Below are 25,136 nucleotides of genomic sequence, written 5' to 3'. Positions count from 1 at the left end.
GTGCCGGGTTGATGTGGAGGATCAAAAACTCAAAACCCCAAAACCCAATAATTAAACCACTGTGTTGCTTAGTAATAATTGTCGCTTTCATCGGGGCAGGGCCTTTCTCACTTAATGCTTAAAGTTGTTTCGATCGTTGACCGACGTAGCCTAACACTTTTCCAATGACCAATGGTGTTTCACATCTTTCCAATTGCTTTATTATTTCCACTTTATTTTCAATCGTGATCATTTTCGTGAACAGAAACACTGCAGACTCAGAGCTGTACCACCAGGTCCTAATGTCCACTGCACTGAGACAGGTTAAATAAGGTCTGGGGTTCCACTGGGTCCTAAGGTCCACCACATTGAGACAGGTTGAATAAGGGGCTTGAGCATCCGCGAATTTTGGTATCTGCGAGGGGTCCCGGAACCAATCCCTCGCAGATAAAAAGAGAGAGCAAAAAAAACTAATGAGGTTGTGTTCTTGGGATCAGTGTCCATTCAGAAATCTGATAGCGGAGGGGAAGAAGATATTCTTGAATCACTGAGTGTGTCTTCAGGCTCCTGTACCTCCTCCCTGATGGTAGCAATGAGAAGAAGGCATGACCTGGGTGATGGGGGTCCTTAATGATGGATGCCGCCTTTTTGAGGCATCGCTCCTTGAAGATGTCCAGGATGCTGGGGAGGTGGGTGCTGGAAACCATATTGTTCAAGAAAACAAAAGTAAGAATTAAGAAACTAGAAATATGAAATACTGGAGGTACTCAGTGAGGCAGGCAGCGTCAGTGGAGAGAGAAACAGAGTGATCATTTGAAGTTGGTTGACTTTTCATCAGATGACTGTTCCAATGGATGAACATTGACCTAAAATATTAAGTCTGCTTTACTTCTTCAATGGCTGACCTGCTGAGTATCCTCAGCATTTTCTGTCTTTTTCAAAAATATATCAGATGCACCCTCAGCTGGATGTAAAAGATACCGACAAGCAAAGCAGGAGAGTTATCCCATTTGAGATGATTAGGTTTTGCCCCATGCCAATATAGCTAAACTAGATTATTAAGAACATTTTATGTTGTGTTTGAGCTTCATCTTTGCTAATTGGCTGCTGCATTTCCCACCTGATTCCACTTCAAAATACAGTGGATTCTGGTTAATTGGGACACACTGGGCAGGACCAGAACATTTTGGCCCAATTAGTTGAAGCTTCATGGAAGTAGTTAAATGGTATTTTTTAAAAAAAGACAAACTACCTTTTCACTGAGTAACAATTTATGTATTTAAACAAAATACAGAACAAATTAAAATACTACCAGTACCTCTACGGTACTATAATACTGCTTAGTTCCTAGTGGTTACTGATGGAGGAATTCTTATGATTGACTGTGAATGAGCAAAATCAGTGCAGATAATGGCTGTAATGACTAATATAGATAATTGACTGCCTTCATAGAGTGTTATAGACAATAGGTGCAGAAGTAGACCATTCAGCCCTTCAAACCTGCACCGCCATTCTGAGATCATGGCTGATCATCTACTATCAATACCCGGTTCCTGCCTCGTCCCCATATCCCTTGATTCCCCTATCCATAAGTTACCTATCTAGCTCCTTCTTGAAAGCATCCAGAGATGCTTTATTATTATTGACAACCTTCATTTCATTGTAACATTCAAGAAAGTTTCAAGTTCTTCATTGTTCCTAACTTGAAGTAATGAAATTGTTTCATTTTCACTCCAGGCTGTTTCTAGCATCTCTAAGCCTGAATGCTTGAAACTGTTGTGAACAAAACAGTTCTGAATTGCCTTGCTGCTGATTTTTTAGAAACTATCCACGATAAAAATCACGAATTTATGGACACAAACACACACAGCTGATGTTATTTTTTTTTAAAAAACTAATTGCTGTAAGTACAGTGTTGTGTCTTAACAGCTGCGCAAAGTGAATGCGACTGATGCCAGTTGGAAGGTGCTCAGCAACAGTCTGCTGGGCCGATTAAACTGTCTATTGTCCCAAATAAACAAAGGGATTTCCAGCCATTTTCTCAATTTAGTTGTCCCAAAAAATGGCTGCCCCAATTAACCAGAGTCCACTGTACCTTCAATTGCTGACCAAATGCTTTGGGTCATCCATAAAGAGATTAAATTTGTACACATCAGCTTTTATTTCTGCCGACTCAGCTCTGTACCAAAAGAGTGTAAGGTGCTTCATCCCTCTGCTAGCCTGCACAGCAGCCTTGGGCAAGGTGTAGCACCTGCCTAGCGCCCAATTGGACACACGTAAAGCCATGGTAGCAGGTGGTCGAAGGTCATATGAGCAACTGGTGTGTGTCACAAGTCCTGGTTATGCGGCCACTGACGCCAGGCAGACAATCTCTGAAGGGTATTGATAATGGCTGGGGTCCCCCGCCTTGTAAAGACACTGCCCAGTGGAAGGCAAGGGCAAACCATTTCTGTAGGAAGACCTTGCCAAGAACAAACGTAGTCATGTATGGAAGACTATAATGGCCCTTGTTATAGGGCACAGTCCGTAGTCTTGACGATGATATATCTTCCCTCATTGCCTCCTGTGTACATCTGACTCCAGAATCAGTTCTAACTTCTTTCTCACCCCTCTTGCTTTCAGTCTTTCAGAATTTCAGTCTTGCCATGAACTTGTCGGTCTTGTAGCAGTACCTTGAAATATTTTCTCCCCCAATTGCGATGAGGTCTTGGGTTGGTACGTAACTCTTGGAAGGCTCACCCAGATTACCCTCATCAGACTTGGCTTCCATTTACTGATTTCAAGGTGAAGACAGGAAGGCAACTGGGTTGAATAACCTGGTGGAAGCAAGTAAACATTGAGAAGGTATCTGGACAAGAATCGTCAAGGTTATAGACCAGAAACCATAGCCAGGATAACAGTCTCAACCCATCCAATCTCTCCCCAGAACTCAAGACAACATCCTTATTGGTCTTCCCTGTACCCTTGCTAGCTTCATCAAATCCTTATAGAATGGTGACGCACAGTAGTTCTAATACGATTATTTTTTTATTTATTGAGGAAGGGCGTGGAGTAGTCTCTTCAGTCCCGACAAGCCAAACCACCCAGCAACCTCCCGATTTAACCCTAGCCTAATCACAGGACAACTTATAATGACCAATTAACCTACCAAATGGTACATCTTTGGACTGTGGGAAGAAAGCGGGGCTCCTGGAGGAAAGCCTACAGGGAGGATGGACAAACCCCTTACAGACAGCAGTGGGAATGGAACTTGGGTTGCTGGTACTGTAAAGCATTGTGCTAAGCACTATGCTACCGTGTGATTCCACCAATGTCCTATTCAGCTGTAACGAGACATCACAGTTTCTGCGCTCAGTGCCCGGTTATGGTGAAGACAAGTGGGTCCTAGGCATTCTTCCTCACCTCGTCTCCCTGTGCCACTCTTTTGGGGAGTTACACGCTTTGCTCCATCGTCACTCCCCGGGATACTGTTGTTTACTTTTACAAGTCGGTGCCTGGTTTTAACTTCCCAAAATGCTTCACTTTGCTCATGTCTCAGTCATTTCTTGGCCCATGTTCCCAATTGGTTGGAATTTTGGACCATTTCTGCAGCACACCGCCAAGTTTGGTGTTGGTATGTGGAATGGTACAGCACGAGAACAATGTTGTGCCAAACCGCCTAAAATGCAAATCAAAAGCCCCTGAAGTCTACTCCCTCCTACCTACGCAATGTCTATATTCCTCCATCTTCCTCACATTCATGTGCCAATCTAAACGTCTCTTAAAAGTCTCTAATGTATTTGCCTCTATCACCAAACCAGGCAGTACATTCCAGGCATCCATGCCTCTGAGCTTACCCCTCACATCCCCTTTGAACCTACCCCCCGCTTGCTTTGAATGCCCTCTGGTATTACCCTGGGAAAAAAGATGCTCTCTCTCATAATCTTATAAACCTCTCAGGTCGCCCCTCAGCCTCTGCTGCTCCGGAGAAGACAACACAAGTTTGTTCAGCCTCTCGTGATGGCACGTTTGCTAATTATGCCACCTATGTCTCATCTAAGCCTTTAATAACTATAGCAAAGGCCAGGAGACCCAGCACTGACTTCTGTGGCACCCCACTGGTCAGAAAAGCAACTCGCTACGACGAACACCCTCTGTCTCCGTTCACCAAGTTAGTTTTGTATCCACTTGGCTAGGTCACCCTGGATCCCATATGCTCCCATGTTCTGGAGCAGCCTCCCATCCAGAACATTGTCAAAAGCCTTGTAAAGATCTATGCCCTTCCCTCCTCAATTTCTGTTCAAGAAACTAATTCAAATATTAGTTTGGCATGACAGACAAAGGGCCTGTTTCTGTGCGATATGACTTGTGACAAGTGACTGCAGGAAGCACTGTCTATGTGGAATAGGCCATTGCAACCGCAGAGGCAGAGTGGGTTGAAGGCGCTGGCAAGTTGGCCTTCTTTGTGGGAGGTTACAATCAAAAGCACATCTCAAAGTTCTGTTGTGTGTGTTTGGTGCGTACAGAATCTCTGAGACCCCACCTCAGATGCTGTGCAGTTTTGCTCTCTGAGAAGGATGGATGAAACCAGACTTGATTCCATGGAAGAGGGTTACCAGGAGCAGGGGTGAGTTTTAGAATAGTTTCCTGAGAGAGGATGGACACTGAGCTGGAAAGTGTTAGGAGTACGTGCCAGTTCAAATGTCTTCAGTCAGATGGTTGAGATCTTTGGAATTTGCTACCCCAGAGGATGGACAGTTGCTGACCACATTCAAGCTGGCTTCAGTTGAGTTTAGCGTTCAAAGGAAGTCAGGGTAATGGCGTTCAGACTGTGCCTAGTTACGAATACTTGAATTATGGACACTCCTACATCCAAACAAGCTCCCATAATATTAATTCGAAAGTCCAACTGACAAATTGTGGAACTCTGATTGGTCTTGCATCTTTGACATTCGTTACACTACTATGCTTACCATGCCGAGTGGGCCTTTGATGGCTCTGCACCTGCATTCACTGGAATTTGTAAGAATGGGGGGGGTGGATCTTTTTGAAAGCTATTGAATGTTAAAAGGCCTCAGTAGAGTAGATGTGAAGAGGACGTACGCTGTGGTGGAGGAGTCTCGGACCAGAGGGCACAGCCTCAGATTAGAGAGATGTCCATTTAGAACAGAGATCAAGAGGAGAATTTCTTTAGCCAGAGAGCCATGAATCTGTGAAATTTGTTGCCACAGGCGGCTGTGGAGGCCAGGTCGTTGGGTAGGTATACTTACTGCATAGGTTGATAGATTCTTGATTAGTCGGGGCTTGAAGAGATAAAGGGAGATGGCTGGAGATTGTGGCTGAGAGGGAAATGGATCAGCCATGATGAGATGGCAGAGCAGACTTGATGGGCCGAATGGCCCAATTCTGCTGCAACGTATTATGTCCTGTATGGTCTCATGGTGATTTGTGTATTTTCCCAACTTGAAACAAAATCGACTGGAAGATACCTGCAAAAATGGAATCTGCTCATCACCCAGGGATGGTCTGTGGCTGCTAATAAATGATCTTACTGACTGCAGAGCAAGCCAGGAGGGACTGTACCTAAAGGCTTCTAATGTGGTCTTGTACCAGTATTGGTGGATTTTACCTTTCATTGCTGCTTAGACTCAGATCTTTTTTAATCTTGTCTTTGCCTGAATTTGAAAACTGCCAAGTACCACATAGTCATCATGGAGACTGGGGAACAAAAAATCCGCTTCGGATTTGGCTGCCCTCAAAAGCTTGTCACATTTGGCCTGCTGGCCCAGCTAAGGCTGTGTTATCACTCCAATGCTTTCCTCAACGTCTCTCAAGGCAGCATTGTATCTCACCTCCCGTGATCTGTCTGCGGGTGTGAAGCTAGTGAGCTGGGTGTTTTGAGGCGCAGTGTAGGGAGAACAGGCTAACAGTCATTCATCTAACACTGTGCAGGAAAGACTTAGAAGGATATGGGGCCAAATGCAGGGAAATGGAAGTAATTCAAGTAGACACAGTAGTGGTTGTCACATTACTTTGGAGTGCCAGTGACGCAGGTTCAATTCCCACCACTGCCTGTAAGGCGTTTGTGCGTTCTCCCCGTGACCAAGTGTGTTTCCTCCCACAGTCCAAAAGCATGCCAGCTGGTATGTTAATTAGTCATTGGAAATTGCCCTGTGATTAGGCTAGGATTAGTGCAGCATTGGTGGGTGGTGTGGCCGGAAGGGCCCACGCTCTCTGTGTTACAATAAATAAGTAAGCAACTTGGTTGGCGTGGTTGCGTTTGGCCGAAGGGCTGGTTTCCATGCTGTGTAGTTTTATGGCAGAGAGTAAGTTTATGTGCTCTTTGAAACCGAGATTTTTAATTTGCTCTCCATAAATCCCTGCTACGGACAGACACCTTGTTGGAGTATTGAGGAGGCTGCATACTTTCTTGAAGTATAGGCCTATTAAGTAGGGGTTAAAGGACCATAAACGCGAGAGATCCTGTAGATGCTGAGAATCCAAATCAATGCCAGCAGAACTCAGCCGATCACCTCTGGTAAAGTGATATAATTCATTGAGCTTGACTGTTGGGCTTGAACCTACATCTGGACTTGCAACACAGGTTTCAAGAAACTAGGAACAGATGACCCATCTCAAGCACGTGAGAAAATCTGCAGACCCATCTCCTTCCATTTCCTCGTTGCCAGTGGCTGGTGGCTAGAGTGCCCTAGGCAGAATCAGCAGGCTGTGTTTTCCTCCTTCTTGGTCTACTTTTGTCCAAGGTTACGAATGCTCAGCTCAAAATAAGAAACTATTTTTAAAATAAAAGTCAGCCTCTATAACCCTGGCACCACAGCACTGCAGCGTTGTCTAAAGTGGAAGTCAAACTGCAGATGTTGGAAATCAGAAATAAAACCAGAATCTTCTGCAGGTTGCCCCACAGATGTCACCTGACCTGCTTGAGTATCTTGAGAGCATTTTCTGTTCGTGTTGAATACAGAGGCCTGACATCGGGAGAAACAGGCTAATATGCTCAATTAACAACAAAGGAAGTTTGTTACCCCCTGCCTTGCCGTTGTTGGACCTTAATGGAGTGGGTGTGTTTGGTGTTGGCTGCTCACAAGCACCATCTAGTGGTCAGGCACTAGTTTTCATTGCTAGAGGGAGAGAAGAAAAAGAGGGGAAGGGAGACCTGGACGTTTATGTAGTAGTGACAAAGCAACAGGCTCTTTTTAAAGCTCTCCCATATTTTCTTCTCTCTGCTATCACTGTAATATCAGTCCTTTTACGCAGGCTGAGCCCTACTCCCAACATTGGGAAGGGTGGAAAGAATGTTGAGGAGAAGTCTTTTCCAGTAAAAGATGGAAGTCAAGCTTTTTACCCAACTTGGAGGTCCTATATGTTTTTGTGTGAGTGAATTGTATTGGCCCTGGATCCAGAAGCGGTCATAGATTTTGCGACTCAACTCAGACCTAGTCTAAGTTCCCAGGTCCACCTAAAAGATCACATTGAACTATTTTGTATAACAGAAGAATTAACACCTCATTCATTGTATGTCAAACATTTATACCTTGACTGGCATCAGATTATCTGGTCATTATCGCAATTTCCCACATCCCAGCTACTGAAAGCACTTCATTATCTGTTTATCAAGTGGAAAGCTACTGTGTTAAGGCAAACCTTGTAAATGCATAACTTGAGCACAGACTAGAAAACAAAAACTATTGTTTGGCATTGCAACACCTACCATTGTATTTAATTAATGTAGTAGTGGGGATTAATGTTTCTGTGTGAACATGTGAGTACGTTGTGTACACATTTGTTCACTGTGGAAAAATGGGAACTCAGAGCAACATAAAGATTTCTCATTCTGTAACCAAACCTAATGGACTTTGCATCAGATCTTGAATGCCTTCTCCCTGCAGCCAGTTGACAATTGTTTTCAGTTTTGAGAGGGTTGGGGTAATGATTCATAGTAATCAGTGTCTGCTTTTTGATTCACTTGGGTGGGAAAGAGGCCTTTATTACCCAACATATTAATGGAGATCATTGTATTTTCTCCACTGAATCCAAGCCCCTTCCTTTCATTAACATCGATCTACCAAAATGGTCTGATTTCGAGTGACTAGAGAAAAAACAGCCCTTCCTAGTTCCATTGTGTCACAAACACTGCCATTTTCTTGCCAATGCTGTGGTATCAGTCTATACAGATCTCACCTCTGGAAGTAGCCACAAAGCCTGGAATTCCATCTAACTTTAAAGGTGCTCACTTCCCACAAACGTTCTATGCCATTCCTTGCTGAATCATAGGGGGGTGTAACTCTGAGCACAACAGTAAGTCAAGACTGGCGTCAAAGTATGGTGTATCACAGCACCTTTCTGTCCCTCGACAAGCAGGCTTAATTCTCGTAGGCTAGCAGTCTCTGTAGTCCTTTGATTGCTATTGATAAAGCAATCTTGTACTTTCTCAGCAACACACACACACACACACACACACACACACACACACACACACACACACACACACACACACACACACACACACACACACACACACACACACACACACATACACACACACACACATACACACACACACACACACACACACACACACACACACACACACACACACACACACACACACACACAATACTGGAGGAACTCAGCAGGCCAGGCAGCATCTACGGGGAAAAGAAAAAGAGGCTGAAGCCCTTCAGAGGGACTGGAGAGAAAAAGTTGAGTATATTTAAAAAGGTGGAGGGGGGGAGTGGGAGAGAGAAACATCAGGTGACAGGCAAAACCTGAAAGGGGAGGGATGAAGTAAAGAGCTGGGAAGTTGAGAGGTCGAAGGCCACGAAAGAAAGAAGAGCACCAGCAGGAGGTGATGGGAGCAAGGAGATGAGGTAAGAGAGGGAAAGGGGATGGGAAATTTTGAGGGAGGGGGTCATTATTGGAAGTTGGAGAAATCGATATTTGTGCCATCAGGTTGGAGGCTACCCAAATGGAATATAAGGTGTTGTATTGGATGTTGAACGGCCTCAATAGAGTGGCTGTGGAGAGGATGTTTCTTCTGGTGGGGAAGTCTAAGACCAGAGGACACAGACTCAGAATAGAGGAGCATTTAGTTAGAACAGAGATGAGGAGCAGTTTCTTTAGCCAGAGGGTGGTGAATCTGTGGAATTCATTGCCACAGGCAGCTGTGGAGGCCAAGTCATTAGGTGTATTTAAGCCGGAGGTTGATGGGATCCTGATTAGTCAGGACATGAAAAGTTTCAGGGAGTAGGCAGGAGAATTGGGTTGAGAGCGAAATGGGTCAGCCAGGATCAAATGTCAGAACGGAGTAGATGGGCCGAATTACCTAATGTGTCGGTTGCTCTTGTGTAAGATGAAGGAATGCTTTCTGGTTCGACAGAGACTAGCACTGGAAAGAGAGAGAGAGAGAGAACAGAACTCAATAGTAAAGGAGATCTTTGCATCCACCCTGGGAATGACATCTGGATGTTGAAGTGACAAATTAAATAGACCAAGTTGTGTGGAAGTGCTTAGAGATGGTTGTTTATTCCAATCTTGAATACTTTATTTAAAATAGCTAATGGAAAATTATATGAGAATAGGAACATTTAATAGTTTAAAAAAATTCAGCTGTACTGAAGACAATGAATGAATCATTTACTGTACTTACACAATGTCATATGTTTAATGAGAGCTTTTGGAGAAGGGGGAATTATTTATAGCATTAATTGACTCATTGACAAAACCTCTTTTATACAGTGTTATCTTTTTGTTCTTAAATGGACAGCGTCCATATGTACGTTGCTTCTTTTGCCTGTTACGCCGCTGGCGTTTCGGGCACCGATGAAGGTCCTCCATTTCCGGCTGCGGTCACAGTTTCCTTCACCGTGTCAGCAGCTTCCTCTTGGTTTGCTCCCAGGCATGCAAGTCCTAGGTGGAGACGCCAAAAGACGTGGAAGAATTCTTCATTGCTGTTTCCATAACAACTTAGATTGACCAGTCAGGGTTGTTATCCCTGAGCTGAACCCCCAAACCTGGAGGACCGGTGGACCACTCTTAGTCTGACCTCTACCCTTTGACCTGTTTGACATGGGTGGTCCTACCAATGCTGGCCCTGACTCCAGCCAGTATAGCTCTCCGGGTCATTGAGGCCCGAAGCCTCCAAGCCACGACAAGGTTGTAGTCCTCATGGACAATTATGCATGTTAATAGTTAGAAAATTCTGTGTATTATATTTCCTAAGTGTACACAGTATTGATGTGTTTACTTAAGCAAGAACTTATTTGAATTGGAATGTTAGAGTGGCTTCAGTACATTGGTTCTTGGGATGAAGATGTTTTCTTACGAAGAAAAGTTCAGCTTCAGGACCTACACAAATTACAATGTAGAAAAATGAAAGATCACCTTGAAGTTGCAGAGTCAAATAGCGCACAAAAAGGCCCTTTGGCCTGGTCCTGTTTTTGCCAACCATCAAGAACCTAAATGTACTCATTACCAGCGTCTGATCCTTAAGCCAACTTTGCCCTGACCATTCAAGTGCTTGTGTATCTACTTGTTAGCTGCTATGAGAGAACCTGTCTCCAAACTCACCAGGCGTGTTCCTGGTTGCAGCCGCCAATTTGACAAGAGAATTTTTTTTTGCTCAGTTCCTCTCTAAACCTTCAACTCCTTTTACCTCAAACCTGTGCCTCACATCTGCCTCAGGGAAAGGTTTTCTGCCACCCACTTTACCCGTGTCCCTCAAAACTTTGTTTTCCTGTTTAGAACCACCCACCCCCTCCCCCAGAATCCTCTGTTCCAAGCAAAATGAGTCCATCCATTTGCTGTTGAAAATGCGAAACTCTGGGGAGAGATGGGAGAATGTGTTCACTTTTGGGGGATGTCTAGATCTCGAAAGAATGTTTTGAATAGGGATTTACTCATTCAAAACTTCTCTCAAGGAGTTCTGATCTTTTGACTTTTCTGTCCTGGAGATCTCTGAAGGCTGAGTCATTGAATGGTTTCAAGGTGGAGTGTGAAAGAATTTTGGACTATTGAGGGTTATGAGAGGGACAGTATCAGATTATCTATGATGTTACTGAATAACAGAGTCAAGAGGCCTTTGGCCTATTGCAGACACCCCACCCCTCCTGGAAGTTCTGGGAATCTCCCGCAAATTGATGGTGGCTCCCTGACACCCACAGACTATATACTATATCCCGGAAATCAATTTTTTTTTGAGAGCGAGAGAGGGAGAATGAAAATCCTGATTGGTCTCTCTTTGTGCTAAGTAGACCAATCAGTTTTCTCTGTGGGCGGGCTTTACAGTCGATCTCTCTCTCTCTCTCTCTCCCCCCCTCTCTCCCCCCCTCTCTCCCCCCCTCTCTCCCCCCCTCTCTCCCCCCCTCTCTCCCCCCCTCTCTCCCCCTCTCTCTCCCCCTCTCTCTCCCCCCCTCTCTCTCCCCCTCTCTCTCCCCCTCTCTCTCCCCCCCTCTCTCTCCCCCCCTCTCTCTCCCCCTCTCTCTCCCCCTCTCTCTCCCTCTCCCCCTCCTCCATCCATCAGTTCAGTTTAGTGTCCTGCAGCGCCATGACAGAGTGTTCCAAAAAAAAGAAAATATAAAACGTCCTGCACCCCAGACTACACTAAAGTGTACCCCTGCCTAAACGGGGGGGGGGGGGTCAAAATTAATGACAGTGTTGCTCGCTGCACTGTTTGCAACAGACTTTTCTATTGCCCATGGTGGGTTAAGTGACTGTAAAAGACATGTTGATGTGAGTTTAACAGGTGTCATTAGCAAACACTAATTCTAATTGTGATGTATCCAGCATGGTGCGTCACATTATGACAGAATTCAGAAGTCAGCTGACTCACAAAACAATTGCAAAATATGTCTTGCAAAATTAACATTCATTGACACAGACTGCTATGAGGTTGAGACTTCTGGCAAAAAATGCTCAAATGTGCCAAGCAGGCCACATTACAGTACAAGGAAAGTTTGCTAAAGAAATAGAAAAGCTATTTGCATTAGCATTTAGCTTTTAGCATTGAGACTGCCAATAAAGTACTTAGCAAGGAATATATATAGTTTCAGTATGTGATCAAATAAATTGTTGTGTTCTTTCATGATCAGATGTCCTGTATACATATACCCTTGGAGGTCGATGGGGGAGGATATGGGGTTGTGTGAGGGCAGAGGTGGTGGTGCTACCTCCCTGAATGAGGTTTTGCAGGGTGGGATGTCTGATATTGCTGGATCACAATCTGTCCTATTTTCTTCGGTTCTTGAATAATTCAGTGAGGTCCAGGTGCAATGATGTCACTTGTCAGCTAAGTTGCATCATCCACTTATTGTGCCCACATGACTGAAACCAACTAGCTCCACCTGATCAGAGCTCAGTGTAGCTCCAATCCCAACCTGGCAACACGATAATCAACAGATGAATCCAGCAGTAGGACCGAAAATCCAATGTAATGCCTAAAGCAAGTGTGTGTGTGTGTGTGTGTTTCAGGTAATGCAGAACTCTGATTCCAGGTGTTATCTTTACTAGTGTATTCTGTCCCACAGCCCCCCCCCCGTCCCCCCATAACCTAAGCTCCTTTCGTAGCACCCTTATCCTTCTCCCTCTGTCTCAGTGAGCTGGCCGTCCGTCTCCTCAGCTGCCCGCTACACTTGCCTTGAGCGCAAGAGAGGAGCTTACGGTGATCTTTGCTGTGGTCAGAAAATGTGCTGCCTCATAGTCTGGTTCCACATCAGCAAGCGCTGTGATGTCTGCGACAGTAGATGGAAATCAGGCAGCAGCACCTTCTCGTTGCAGTGGTATGAGCCGAGCTGGAAAGCCCATTACCACAGACATCAGCTGAGGGCGTGGGGTTGTCTGGGGCTACTGATCCCTGAGATCAGATGCATTCCAGGAAAAAAGAAACACCATTTAAATGAGAATATCCAAAATAGTAACCCCCCCCCCCTTTGAAACCCTACCTAAAACGTAGCATTGTATTGCCATTTCGAGGCACAGTAGTGTAATGACGGATGTGTTGATTGCCCCCAAGAAGCATTGGAAAATCTCTGGTGTTTTAATCTCAAGGAAGCATAGAACGAGCTATTTGGTTTTCTCTGAACTGAAATTTAAATCCTTGACGCATATGAAAGGGTTTTGGTGAATTCCCTTCACATAATCTGAAAGGGTGGTTTTCTGAAACATTTTAGCGAATTCAACTGCAGACTGATTTAAAATACACTCCCCTTTTTACTGCACATGTTTAAAAAGTACCTGACCAACCTATTGTGGAGAGTTTTGTTTTCCTTTCTTGACAAAAAAGAATCAGATTATCTTTTTTTTCTCTGTAAACTTCGGTTTCAGAGAGGCTATATCTGTGAGAGAATTTCTCTTGCTCTTTGACGGATTTAGAAAAAGTACATCCGAGCAGCGTAGAAACTACCGTGTGGTTTTTAAGCAGAATCTTGTTCTATTACAACCAGCAACAACAAAAAAACATATCAGCAAATGTTGGCAATGTTAAGTCATCATTTACTGTAGAGCGGTCTGCTTTCCAGGAAGTGACTAGAAGAGATATTGTGAATGATGTTGCAAGGTTGTGTACACGTGTGAGAAATGTAATTATAGAAAAGGAGTCCCTTATTTCCACTCTTCCTCCCCCCCCCCCCCATACCACCACCACCAAAGCCTTTTTAAATGCTCATTCCTGCATGCACATAATCTCCCTCAGAGCTGAGAGGCAGTGGCTTCTTGCCTCGACAGCTGAAGTCTGTGTGACATCTGTCAGTTGGTGAATGGTGTTGATAGCCATCAAAGGAACCGCTTGCTGGAGGATTTCTCCAGAAAGCCATGGCCATGCTCCGAATTTTAACGTGCTGCAGAGAGAGGGTAAAACTGGAAAAAAAAGGATAATATTCTTGATAAATTGACAATCGATTTTTGAATGGCTGCGGGGCGCATTTGAAATGTGGGGAGAGAGTGAGGAAGACCGGCTGACATACTGGATCTTTGTGCTGGCCTGGGAGTGTGCGTTATCAGTGCTGTTATTGGGAGGCTGGGGACGTTGAAGGAAATGAAGTATCTGGTTTGTTTTGTGAGGAGGAGGAGGAATGCAGGTCGACATTCCCAATAGTAAACAAATGGGGCACTGTGTCCCTTCATCACAGGATATCCTTCCTCCAGCCCAATGACAGGAGGAAGAGATTGACGCGGGATTCCAGTGCAGTGGATAAAATCACTTCTAACTCTTCACTGCCCCACAGGGGTATCTCTGCAGTGAAATGTTTATCTAATCAGGTTAGCACTCTTACCACTTCTTCCTAACATCTGCTCCCTTCTTAGTTTCCTCTCTTATTAAACAAGCAGCTTATAATGCATTTTCTTGAATATTTAACATTCTGCTTTGGTCTTCGAATAACTTATATTTATACAGTTTTAAGGCAGCTGAGCTGGTGCCGAATGTGTGTTTTAGAGTCTGTTTATAACTTGTGTTGCTGCAATTTCACTAGCTTTTCAGCTGTTACGTGGCTGTCTTCCTATTTCCAAATCATTTCTGGTAATTATTGTGAGAGAGGTGTGTTCACTTTGTACTGGCATTTTGTGAGTTAAGACCAGGAAATTGATTAGAAAGAAAAGGACTCGCAGAAGTTTACTTTGGCTGTTTTGAATGTTTCTCGGTCAGGAAAGAAATTGTCCATTTAAAGGAACTTAATCATGTGCCTAGTGGGTGTGTCAATTTATTTATGTTGAAGGGGCATGGGATCTGGAAAAGGAGCCTGTTCAGCTTGAACTGTCTGGCTTGTCTTTCCAAGCACCCACAGTATAAAGGACCACGAGAGGCAGCCTTTTGCATTAGCTTTACTATTGGCTCTACACTGTTGATGTCTGTCCAGGTACAGATCCCGCCCTACAGCTGGCAGGTTTTGACAGGGAGGTTTTGGCATGTGAATCATCAGATTATTAATAGGAAACTTGAAAGAGGGAGGAGAAAGGAAGACTCTCTTTTGGCTTATACTCACCGAAAGTTTCACTGCAACCATCAGCTCTTCAGTATTCACAAGAGGCATGAGCTCAGCACCTGTTAGAAGATCAGTGCAGTGTGATATCTGCAAGTGGGTCTGCATTCCAGCACAAAGCTGACAGTACCTGTGAGTACGACTCCTGTATGTTTAAGCACAGCTGCCTAATTTCACAATTCACTTTCTGTTCTGGCACTCTCTTTTCCTCCCATATCTCTTAACAATGCCTCCCTATTTCAGCAGTTCTGTTTTCCTGCTTAAGATGCCTGTATCCTTCTCAGGCTCCTTTTCTTCTTCCTCTCCCTTTCTCTTTCCTACGTTTGAGATAATTATTTGATTTGTTTTTCTAAATGTTCTGTGGTTGGTTTTAACACTGCGCTGCAGCGGCGACTGTGGAATTTCTCTTTGGGATTTTGAAGTAAATGATGCTTAAAATATTTTACGTAGCACTTGGCTGACAAAGAAATGCTTATCTGATTATATGAGAGTATAATCTGTTTGTTGAGGGCAGCCTGCCACGCTCCCAGAGCAGGGTTGAGTGGTGGGTCCTGATTTTTGTGCTGTGTTGCACAGCTTGGCTCGGTGTCCGTGACAACTGGGGCAGGCCTGGCCGCGGTGATGGAGTTGCCAGCAATCCAATCTACTTCAGAGGATGAGAGAGCGTCACGGCAGCTTATTTCTTGGGATGTTGTTTGCTCCTGAATTGTGCTGGGAAAGTTCAAACTTCCCCATTTGGAAGGAGCAGTCAGTTCCGTTCCTGCCTTGCACTGTTCCATAATTAACCTGCCGACGCAGACAGCAGCTCCTTCCTCTTTCCTTTGCTTGTTTGTGACACTTTCTGAAGCAGCTTTTCCATAGCCCACATCCCCAACCCCCTTTCTCCTGCATCCACCCCATCACCATCTATCTCCGACTAGGTGACTGGTCAGGAACCAACATGCACTTGTGACTGCAGAGAGGGTAAAAAACAAAGATGCCCTGCAATGCTGCTGGTCACACAGAGGTTGAGGGTTAAGGGAGTTGTGAGTAAACAAAGGGAGAGGGGAGCCGAGGTGCCAGAGACAGGGAGCCGTTCACGTCAGTTGCATCTGAAGCCTTCCAACTTACTGAAATTGACTGTCAGCACTGGTTTCAGTGGCTGTGTTCCAGACTGGCGGCCTGGACCCGAGGCGACCGAACATTTTAGTTAGAAGCTGGTTTGATGATTGCTCAAGTATGTTCAGCAACAAAACTGATGGCAAAAGTACCACAGTCTGCTCTATTAGTCACACACTGTCTCAGAGGAAACCACAGAATGTGGACAATTCAATTTAAACAAGTTTTTTTTTCTCTCTCTCTCCTTCCATCTACCCCATCAATCCACCTCACCCTCCACTCCCATCTAGGTTTTCACAGCAAGTAGCTTGCACTGTCACATCTGAAGCCTGAGGACGGAAGACACAGTGTGTGTGTGTGTGTGTGTGTGTGTGCATGCGCATATGTTTATGAGTGAGTGTGTGTGTGAAAGTGCTTGAAGTGATGAAAATGGACATGGAAGATGTGGATATGACCCAGTGGACCGAGGCTGAGTTTGAGGAGAACTGCACGTACATTGTAAACGACCAGACGTGGGACCCCACTGCCGACGACTGTCTGACCCATGCCCAAGCCACCCTGCCACGGAACCTGAAGTTCAAGTTCGCACATGGCGGTAGTGAGGTAAGGACACTGATGCTTTTGCCCTCATTATTTTTTTTCAAACCATTGTTAAAAGTTGGTGTCTTCCCAGTCCCTGTCCCGATGCAGGTAGTTAGCTGATTTCCACAACTGTGATTACCCTGGCTTCAAACTGAAGAAAGGAGCTATAAATGCTTAAAGAAAAAATGCTCTCAAAAATTTATGGAGATTCATTAGAGCATGTTTTCATACGTATTATGTTGTAAGCTGGAGAAATCAAGCCATTCGGGAGGTTTTCAACTTTTTTTTTAAGGATCAGCTCCTGTCTGCTAGAATGCCTGATTAATTTAAAGTGTCATTGCGTTAATTCAGTGATACGTTAACACAATACATTTTTTAAATAGCACGCTTGAGTAGTTTCTGGGTGGCCAGTAAGTGCTTTATCTCATTAATCTATGACAGGCAACTAATGTGTTTTATATGAAACTAATTGGGCAAGATTAGAAATGTTTCTCTAGTCCACCACTTAAAACAGAAAAACAGCATCGACTAGGTACAAATATGTTTCAAAGTTTTCATGACCTCCTTGAATGTCGTTCTAAAACTTACCTTTGTTGGTTGTAGCAATTCAAAGCAGATAAATTGTGGATGATGGGGCATAATAACAGTAGCGCTGTTCTATGTGAGTCTATATGCGTAATATAGATAATAGTAGTCCATTATAACATTTGAGAACAGTCTGTGTCTAACAGTTATATTAACTTACATACATTTGATACAATAAACAAAAGTGCACATTTACAAGTGAACCAGTAGGTGGAGTGAGTATGAAATAATAGATTATGTTGTATTCACGAGTACATGTGTATCAATAACAGAACCAAATACCATTCTAAAAATGAGGGATGCAACTCTCTATTTATGTGGAGAAATCAGAGATTTTGGACAATGAGGGAGCACTAAAGAGATTTAGTAGTTTTCTTTTAATTGCAAAGGGAGAACAGGAAGCAGCTACTTTGTCTGATTGGAAAGCACAAGCAAGCACCAGCTTAAAACAGGGTGAGTGGAGGGTCTCGAGTAAGGTTGGAAACAGAATGAATAGTTGCCACGGACTCTTATCGAGTTTTGAAGAAACGTCAGAGTATGTGACGAAGGCAGGGGATGTTGAGTGATAGTTGCTTTAGCAAGAGACACTTGGTTTCTTTCTGCCCTTCGAATGGGGTTTTTGCTCGTTATGCTTGCGGAGTGTGGCGGGTTCCTTCTGCATATGTCCACATGGTTTCCCACCCACGTCCCAGAGACGTGCGGGTTGGCCACTGTAAATTGCCCCATCCCAGGGAGAATTGGTGAGATTATCGGGAGGATTTTAAAAAAAAGGGATGAAGATGCCATCGACGGTCGGAGACTCGGTGAGCCGTGCTGTGTCGCTCTGTGACTCTAAATAATCTTCACAATTAATGGCACGTTTCCAGTTGGTCATAGAAAGTTGAACAACATCCTTGATTCCCACAGTTTACTTTAAGTGTCTCTCAGCCCCATCAACACTCGCAGGAAGTGCAGAAGGAGTGGAGACATTAAGCTGTGGTGATTTATCGGAGAAAGCAATGGGTCGGAGCTGCATTGTGCTCGCTGACCACCTCCTTGATCAGTTTACATTCAAAATAGGTAGGGATCATTCCTGAAGTGGGTGGGTGTGAATTGTGGGTTCGATTCTAACCTACTGCACAGCTCATGATTTATTTTTGAAACCACATGCAAAGCGGTTCATTTAAAATGTGATTTTGTTGATTCAGGTTTATCTCCCCTATCGTAAATTTGATTACAATTTGAATCAAATCCTGCGACCATAAGGTCACATCTCTACCAGCTGGGCATCTATGCATCACCTTTCATAAATGCCTTTCTACTACTTTTTTTCTGATTCTCACAGGAAAGTATAACATAATTCTCCTACATACAGGATAGAGCATAAGGCTATATGAAATAATCTCAAGGGTAGGCTTTCGGCCCATCATGCCGAGCTCCACCATCTATAAGGTCAAAGGTGACCGCTTACTTCAGCCCCATATGTAGGAATCTCCCTGCTTCAGATCAACGTACCCAAAATCAACAAATGCTGTGATGGGTGCTTCTGGCATGTTCAGTTGCCACCTGGTGAAAAATCTTCAACTGTTATTACCTAGCTTAGCTCAGCCTAGGCCGGGGAGGAGTTCCCAAACTGTGGTCCATGGACCCCTTGATAACGGTATTAATCCACAGCATTAAAAAAAAGGCAGGGAGCCCCTACTCTAGGCTCAGTGGACTGGATGTTTGATGTAGGACCTGTGCCTGAAAGTAAGTTTTGAGAACAAAGCGGCTCCATTCAATTTCTAGACTACAATTTTCAATGGATCCAATTCCAAACAGTTTGCTGAACAAGAATGAGGGCTCGGAATAGCTGACAGGATAACTTGGAGTAAAGGAAGCCGCGTGTGAGGTGAAGGGACGAGAGCAAGACGTGTTGGAAAGGCGGCTGGTGCAAAGGGGAAAATTAAACCCACAATGGGTTACCCTCCACAACCATAGCACCTTCCAAAATGACACTGACGAGTGCTATCTAGAAAGTCACAGAGAGAAGTTCTACCTCACTCTCTTTCCTCACACCGTCCTCAGCATAGGTAAAGATGCCGTCATATAGTAAAAATATATCGTGGTTTCTGATCCTTGAGCAACGCATATACAAATTTAAAATGACCTTTTAAACAGTCGGCAATTTTTAAAGAAGGCATCGCTAGTATGTAAACTGTAATCACCACTTACTTTGCAGACTTCTAATTAATAACTTGGAAGTTGTTCCCTATGTAAATAATTAAAGTAAATTGATTTAATGAAGATGTGGCAGAGCTGTTCTTCTGTTTTTCGTCTGTGAGGCAGACATGTAGAGTGACCTACCCTACTGACAGAGATAGATGTTCCATGCAAGAGTAGTGGGGGTCAGGGTTATTATAAACTACCAAGAGAAATGGCTTCTGCAGTGGAGGTGGAGTGGAGGGGGTGGGTTCGTTTGGGTGATGTGAAGCCTAGAAGTGTTGAAGCTTTCTACCTGTTATCCTCGGCTTGTTTACACACCACAGGCGCCAGGCCTGGCCTACTGAGAGCTGTTTTCATTGGCCTCCGGCTTGCTTGCGCAGATTTTTACACGAGTCCAATGGCGAGCCATTGATCTTAAGCAGACGCCTTTGCCCCTGCTCTGCGCCGCGGGCGCTGCTGTATCTGGGAAAGAAGGGAATGCCAGCGGGATGGAGGAGATGGGAGTGACAGCATCGGTCTGCTAAATCATGAGGAATTAGTGGAAATTGCAGAAGAGACTGGCCCGTTTTCCATTGGGAAAAGAATTTGAAATTGGTCTCTGACACCTAGATTTACCCAATCACATAGGTGACAACCTGAGGCTAATCCTGTCTCACAGTGTTACAGAAGAAGGCCGTTTGCCCCACTTAGTATATACTGGCTTCTGATCAAAACAATCCCTACCTGTAGTCTGGCAGCTCACTCTCTCTCTCTCTCTCTCACACATGACCACCATTTCTCCTTGGATTCTCTCTGTAATTAGTCCCCACTAAGGGCAATTTGCAGCGGCCAATGAACCGAACAATCTTTAGCACAGGTTGGCATTCTAGCACCAGGAGGAAACCGGTATGATCAGGGAGAGAAGTGCGGGTTACACAGGCAGCACTTGAAGTCAAGACTGAACTGGGGTTATCACTCCTTTCACACCTTCTCCATCTTCACGTACCGCTGTCTGGATGGTGGGCTCCACGGCGAAGGGTGTGATGCACGGCAGAAACTGGGGAAGTCACAGAGTCAAAGAAAGCATAGCGACAGTCCCTTCGGCCCATTTACTCCATGCCGAACGGCTTACACTGCCTAGTCCCTTCGACCTGCGTCCGGGCCTTAGCCCTGCATACCCATCCACGCTTCTCTTTACCGTTGACATTGAGCTCGCGTGTACCACTCGCGCTGGCAGCTCGTTCCACACTCTCACCACCCTCTGAGCACCCTCATGGTCCCCCCAAAGCTTTTCACCTTTCACCTTTAACCCATGATCTCTAGTTGTAGCCCCACCCAACCTCAGTGGACAAGGCCTGCTTGTACTTACCCTATCTTTTGCACGTTGTTGGGAACGGGGAGAGGATTAGGAATAGTGTGGGATTAGTGTACGTCAGCACAGGCTAGGTAGCCTGAAGCGTGTCTCCTGGTGCATTACGATTCTCTTTGAGGCTTCACTGCTGCCTTGGAGACCAAGGACTGAATGTCAAGCTCGAGGTCTTGATTCTAAAACACTCTTGGAGATAGGGTGTGCTTGGGGGGGGGGGGGCAAGATGTTAACTGCACTGTCCCTGTGTGGACTTACTGCAGACGGGCCAGTTTCCCCCCACATTTCGAGGACTTGTGGAATGGTAGGCCCACGGCCTGAGGTAAATTAGTGGGTGGACGGCAGAATCTGGAGCGGCCGACGGTGATGTGAGGGGTTAGAACAGGAACAGTGAGAATGACAGAGAGCTTGATGGTTGGTGGATGCCTTCTGCACCGTGGGGCTCTGTGACTCGTGATTCCCTCATGAGAAACGGTCCTCTGAGGGCCACTTCAGTGGACAGCTGGGGGTGATCACTGCGGCCGAATGGTCGGAGAGCGAGGGGGAGCAGCAAGAGTTATCCCAGGCGGCACCGAGTAGGCGGGGGAGAGACCTGTGCCTGAGCAGTTGTGATGGGCGTGTCACGGCCGTGACAGAAGCTTCGCTTGTTCTTTTGCATTTAACCAAAAAAAAAAGAGGCCCGAACGCCGGGTGCAGAAAACGGCAGCACCAAGTATAAATCGAATTTATCTCTGTGCAGCCAACTCCAAGCAGGGTTTCAGATTCAGTTTCTGAAGTGATTTTTAGAATTTGTCTTTCCCTCAACTATCTCTTGCATGGACAGGTGTCGTACAGAAAAAAAAAATACCCTGCATGGAGATATGGCAAAGTTGAGGCCAAAACTGTTCAGTTCAGGAGTCTCACAATTACTTTGCTGTCAACTCTCGGGGGTGGGGGGGGGGGGGGAGAGAGACTGGGTATAGAAGTCCCTGGTGTCGTGACAGGATTAGTTCACGTGATTTTTTTTTTGCAAAGGAGGAAGGTTGACTCAGCACATTGAGCAGGGCTGAGTCTTGGCATCAGGACAAACAGTGATAAGGGTCACACACAGAGCCACGGGCGAGAACCCACAACATGGAAGTAAAACTCCAGCTGATTGGCTAATTTTAGTCACGCTGAAGCCTGAGAAAGCCACTGGCGTGATGTCACAAAGCTTGGAGCTGAAAAACCCTGTCATAATGTAAGAACTCTGGAGGTGAGGAGAGGCTGCAGGTGTGTGTCCTCCACACTCCCGGACCATGCCATTATGACCCTGAGCATGTGCCGCTGTTTACACTGGCAACTGGGGGGGGAGGGGGGTCACACCGGCCTAGCCTCTGCTTAAATCTAATCAGCAAGTGTAACCGCAACAAGGCTCGTGCCTGGAGCAGAAATGATTGCTCTCCCCATTGTCCCACTCATTTGAGTCAGTGGTGTGTTCCTCCAGGCAGAGCAGTGTGGTTTCTGGTTCCACGAGAGGCCAACAAGGTGCTTCTGTTTTTGGACAATGAATACACCTCTTAGGATTCAGGATCTTCAGCCCGAGAGCCTGCGGGAAGACCCCTGCTCCCAAAGCCCCACCTTGCCTCCTCTTTATGAGAGTACAGCCCCAAGCTAATTCCAGGCCCCTGCGCTAAAAGATTGCATTTCACTGCGTTCAGAGTGCTATTTTAAACACAGATTTATATAATACCCACATTAACATGTGTACAAGGCATTTGGATTGCGTTCAACACCATACCGTGCCTCTGAGCGTCCAGCAGGTGTGTTATACAACAGGGTGAGATCCTGGCGTGGTGGGAGGGTGGAAGGTGGGTGGAGTTTATTCTTCGGTAACATGAAATGGAGTCTAGTGCGTTTTCACTTCTTCATTCATGCATGAGGAATTTTAGCTTTGTGTGTGTTTCGGGGTGGGAATCTGGAGGGCATGGTTCTTGACACTGGGTTTGTCTACACAGAAGGCAGCAGGTGTTTGGATAACTTGAGGACTTGGTGCCTGCAAGAAAACCAGTCCCAATCTGCATCAGTTTGATGAATAATTTTTTTTTAAAAAAAGTCAACTTCCTGCTGATAGCAAACTGTTGTGAAACCAAGTTTCCTCCTATGCAGTAGCCTCAGATGAACTAATATGCCAGGAACAGGAAAATCTACTCCAAGATTTTCCTAGTATGTCTTTTACTTGGGGCCATTGTAAACAAGCAGAGTTTGAGAGTCACAATGCCAGTCCTTACTACGTCATATCAAGACTTCCTGATTGGAATGATTACCAATAACAGCATTTACTCTTGCGTCTTTTCAATGGTTTCTGCTCAGCTGTGTTTGACTTTATCTTCATCTCCCCAATATCCCCACTTTCAGTTATGTGATTAAGTGGCCCCTCAGTCTGAATATTACAGTAAAACTATCGAAGCAGACCTGAGAGTGAGAGACAGTCGCTCGCGATCAGATCTTTCTCTTTGAAATTTCGTGGGTGACCTCTGCTCTCAGCGTCCGGGATCGACAGGCCCAAAGATGAGCTGAAAGCCCTTGCTAGAGGCAGGAGTGGACGGGGTATCATGGCTTATCTTGTAAAGACTGGAAGGATAAAAGGAAGAAGAGCTTCCTGCCATGGCAAAATATTTTCCAGTCAGTAAATGCTTTTGGTTATTACTCACAGTCTGTACTGGCAGTGATGGAGAAACGTTGCCAGGTGCCCAGAGCTAGCTAGAACAGACTGACAACAGGCAGGCCATAGCTACGAGTTTTGTTGCTAAGTCTTTCAGGAATGTTTTTTTTTAAAAAAAATGAATATTACATTATTATGGCACACGTGTGTTGCAGAGGTCTACGCCTGTATCTGATTCTAAAATGGTAGCTATGGGATGTCAGATATAATCTGACAGAAAACAGCATAAAACAAAGTCATGCTTTGTGCATTTTAATTAAGACAGTGTACTTCTGCGCATTGTATCCACAGGTGATCGGAGTTTTGAGTGCAGAATACATCCCAAAAGGGACACGATTTGGGCCACTTGTGGGCGAAATCTATACCAGTGAAACAGTCCCGAAGAATGCAAACAGAAAATACTTCTGGAGGGTGAGTTGGAAAATAAAGACTCTGTTGATGCAATTGTAAGTTCACCAAATGAATAGATTGAAAAGGTTTGTCATTTCCTGTTTTAGATCTGTGTGTGTGTGTGTGTCTTTATCAATGAGGTTCCTGTGAAGTCCCATATATGTACATAGAAAATGAGCTGAGTAAGTGTCTCGGTCTCAGAAGTTAGGAATGCTGAGGGTGAAATTTAGTTGAAAGTGAGCTAATTTCAATATTCTTGGCGCCGGAGGACAACACTACCTTGAAAAAAATCATTGAGTTCCTGCTTGGAGGCATGTCAAATGTCTATTTTCACCAGGAACTAATTGGAACCAGTTCATGCAAATCTCCTGGCTTTTATTCTCCGTGCTTGTCCCTCCCTCCCAACTTCCAAGAGGTTGGGTGACTCATGGGAAGGCCAATAAAGATGTAAGGTCTCTCCAGTTTCTCCTCAGTTTTTTTTTTGAGAGTATGATTATAGCATCTGCTTCACCAGGATCCCGGAGGAAGTCATCCTACTGACTTCAGACGTGTGACCAGAGGCCGTGGTATATTCACTCAGTGCCCTCCTTCTCTGCTGCCTCGGACCATGAGAAAAGTGTGACAACCAGATATGCATTTCCCAGACGTCATGCTCCACTCTCATGGAAGTCAGCCTACTGGCTGCAAAAGATAGACTCTCCAGCGCCCAGCGCCTCTAAGTTTGCTCCAACATAAAATTCCTGACAGGAGTTTTAGTGGCTGTCTTCCTCCATTCTCCGCATAACCCCTTGATGTTTATTATTGCCCTCTTTATTTCTTTCTGGTCCCGGCACAGCCGCAGTCCATCTTCTGCCTGTTGTCCTGCAAGTGGCATTGGGCATGGGCACGGGCACGGGCACGGGCACACATTTATTTTTTCACCAAGAAGTCAAAACAGAGCCTCCAATAATTGGATAGTCACTCTTTCTGAACAGACTTCTGAACCGGGGAGGTGGGTTCATTCTTAAGCTTACTAACCCGAGATTAATATAGTGATGTTACCCCAGTCTAATGAACCACGAGTACTTTTTAACCCATTGGCCTCAAGCATTAGGAGTATCACAACAGCTGCAAGCCCAACAGTGAATGAATGAAGTTCTTTCTCCATCTGGAAATTGTTGACAGATTATATGTTTTCCTTGTTGGAACTGGGAAACCCCACTTTTGCAATAACCATAACTGACTAAAGAAAAAGACAACGTCCATGTAAAAACATCCGAGCTTTATTTATTTCCAGCTCCCTCCCCTCCTCCAGTAAATCACAACCCGTTACGAGCACCAG

At 45.0% G+C, this 25,136-nt stretch overlaps 1 protein-coding gene across 5 annotated transcripts in view; it reads left to right on the top strand.

Annotated features, from left to right (window-relative positions):
• Nucleotides 1-25,136, top strand: part of prdm1a (PR domain containing 1a, with ZNF domain) — a 106,423-nt gene that overhangs the window by 61,465 nt on the left and 19,822 nt on the right. For 2 of the 5 annotated variants that reach the window (XM_059983022.1, XM_059983023.1), the window contains exons 4-5: nucleotides 16,337-16,649; nucleotides 23,717-23,836. In XM_059983022.1, the coding sequence (XP_059839005.1) occupies nucleotides 16,470-16,649; nucleotides 23,717-23,836 (300 nt within the window). In that variant the 5' untranslated portion in view covers nucleotides 16,337-16,469. Of the gene's footprint in view, nucleotides 1-13,967; nucleotides 14,230-14,775; nucleotides 15,081-15,716; nucleotides 15,912-16,336; nucleotides 16,650-23,716; nucleotides 23,837-25,136 lie in introns of those variants that run through there. The other 3 variants (XM_059983027.1, XM_059983025.1, XM_059983026.1) reach the window with 3 other exon arrangements.

The sequence above is a fragment of the Hypanus sabinus genome, chromosome 10 (assembly GCF_030144855.1).
Source record: "Hypanus sabinus isolate sHypSab1 chromosome 10, sHypSab1.hap1, whole genome shotgun sequence".
NCBI lineage: Eukaryota > Metazoa > Chordata > Chondrichthyes > Myliobatiformes > Dasyatidae > Hypanus > Hypanus sabinus.
This window is presented reverse-complemented; position numbering and strand designations above follow the sequence as displayed.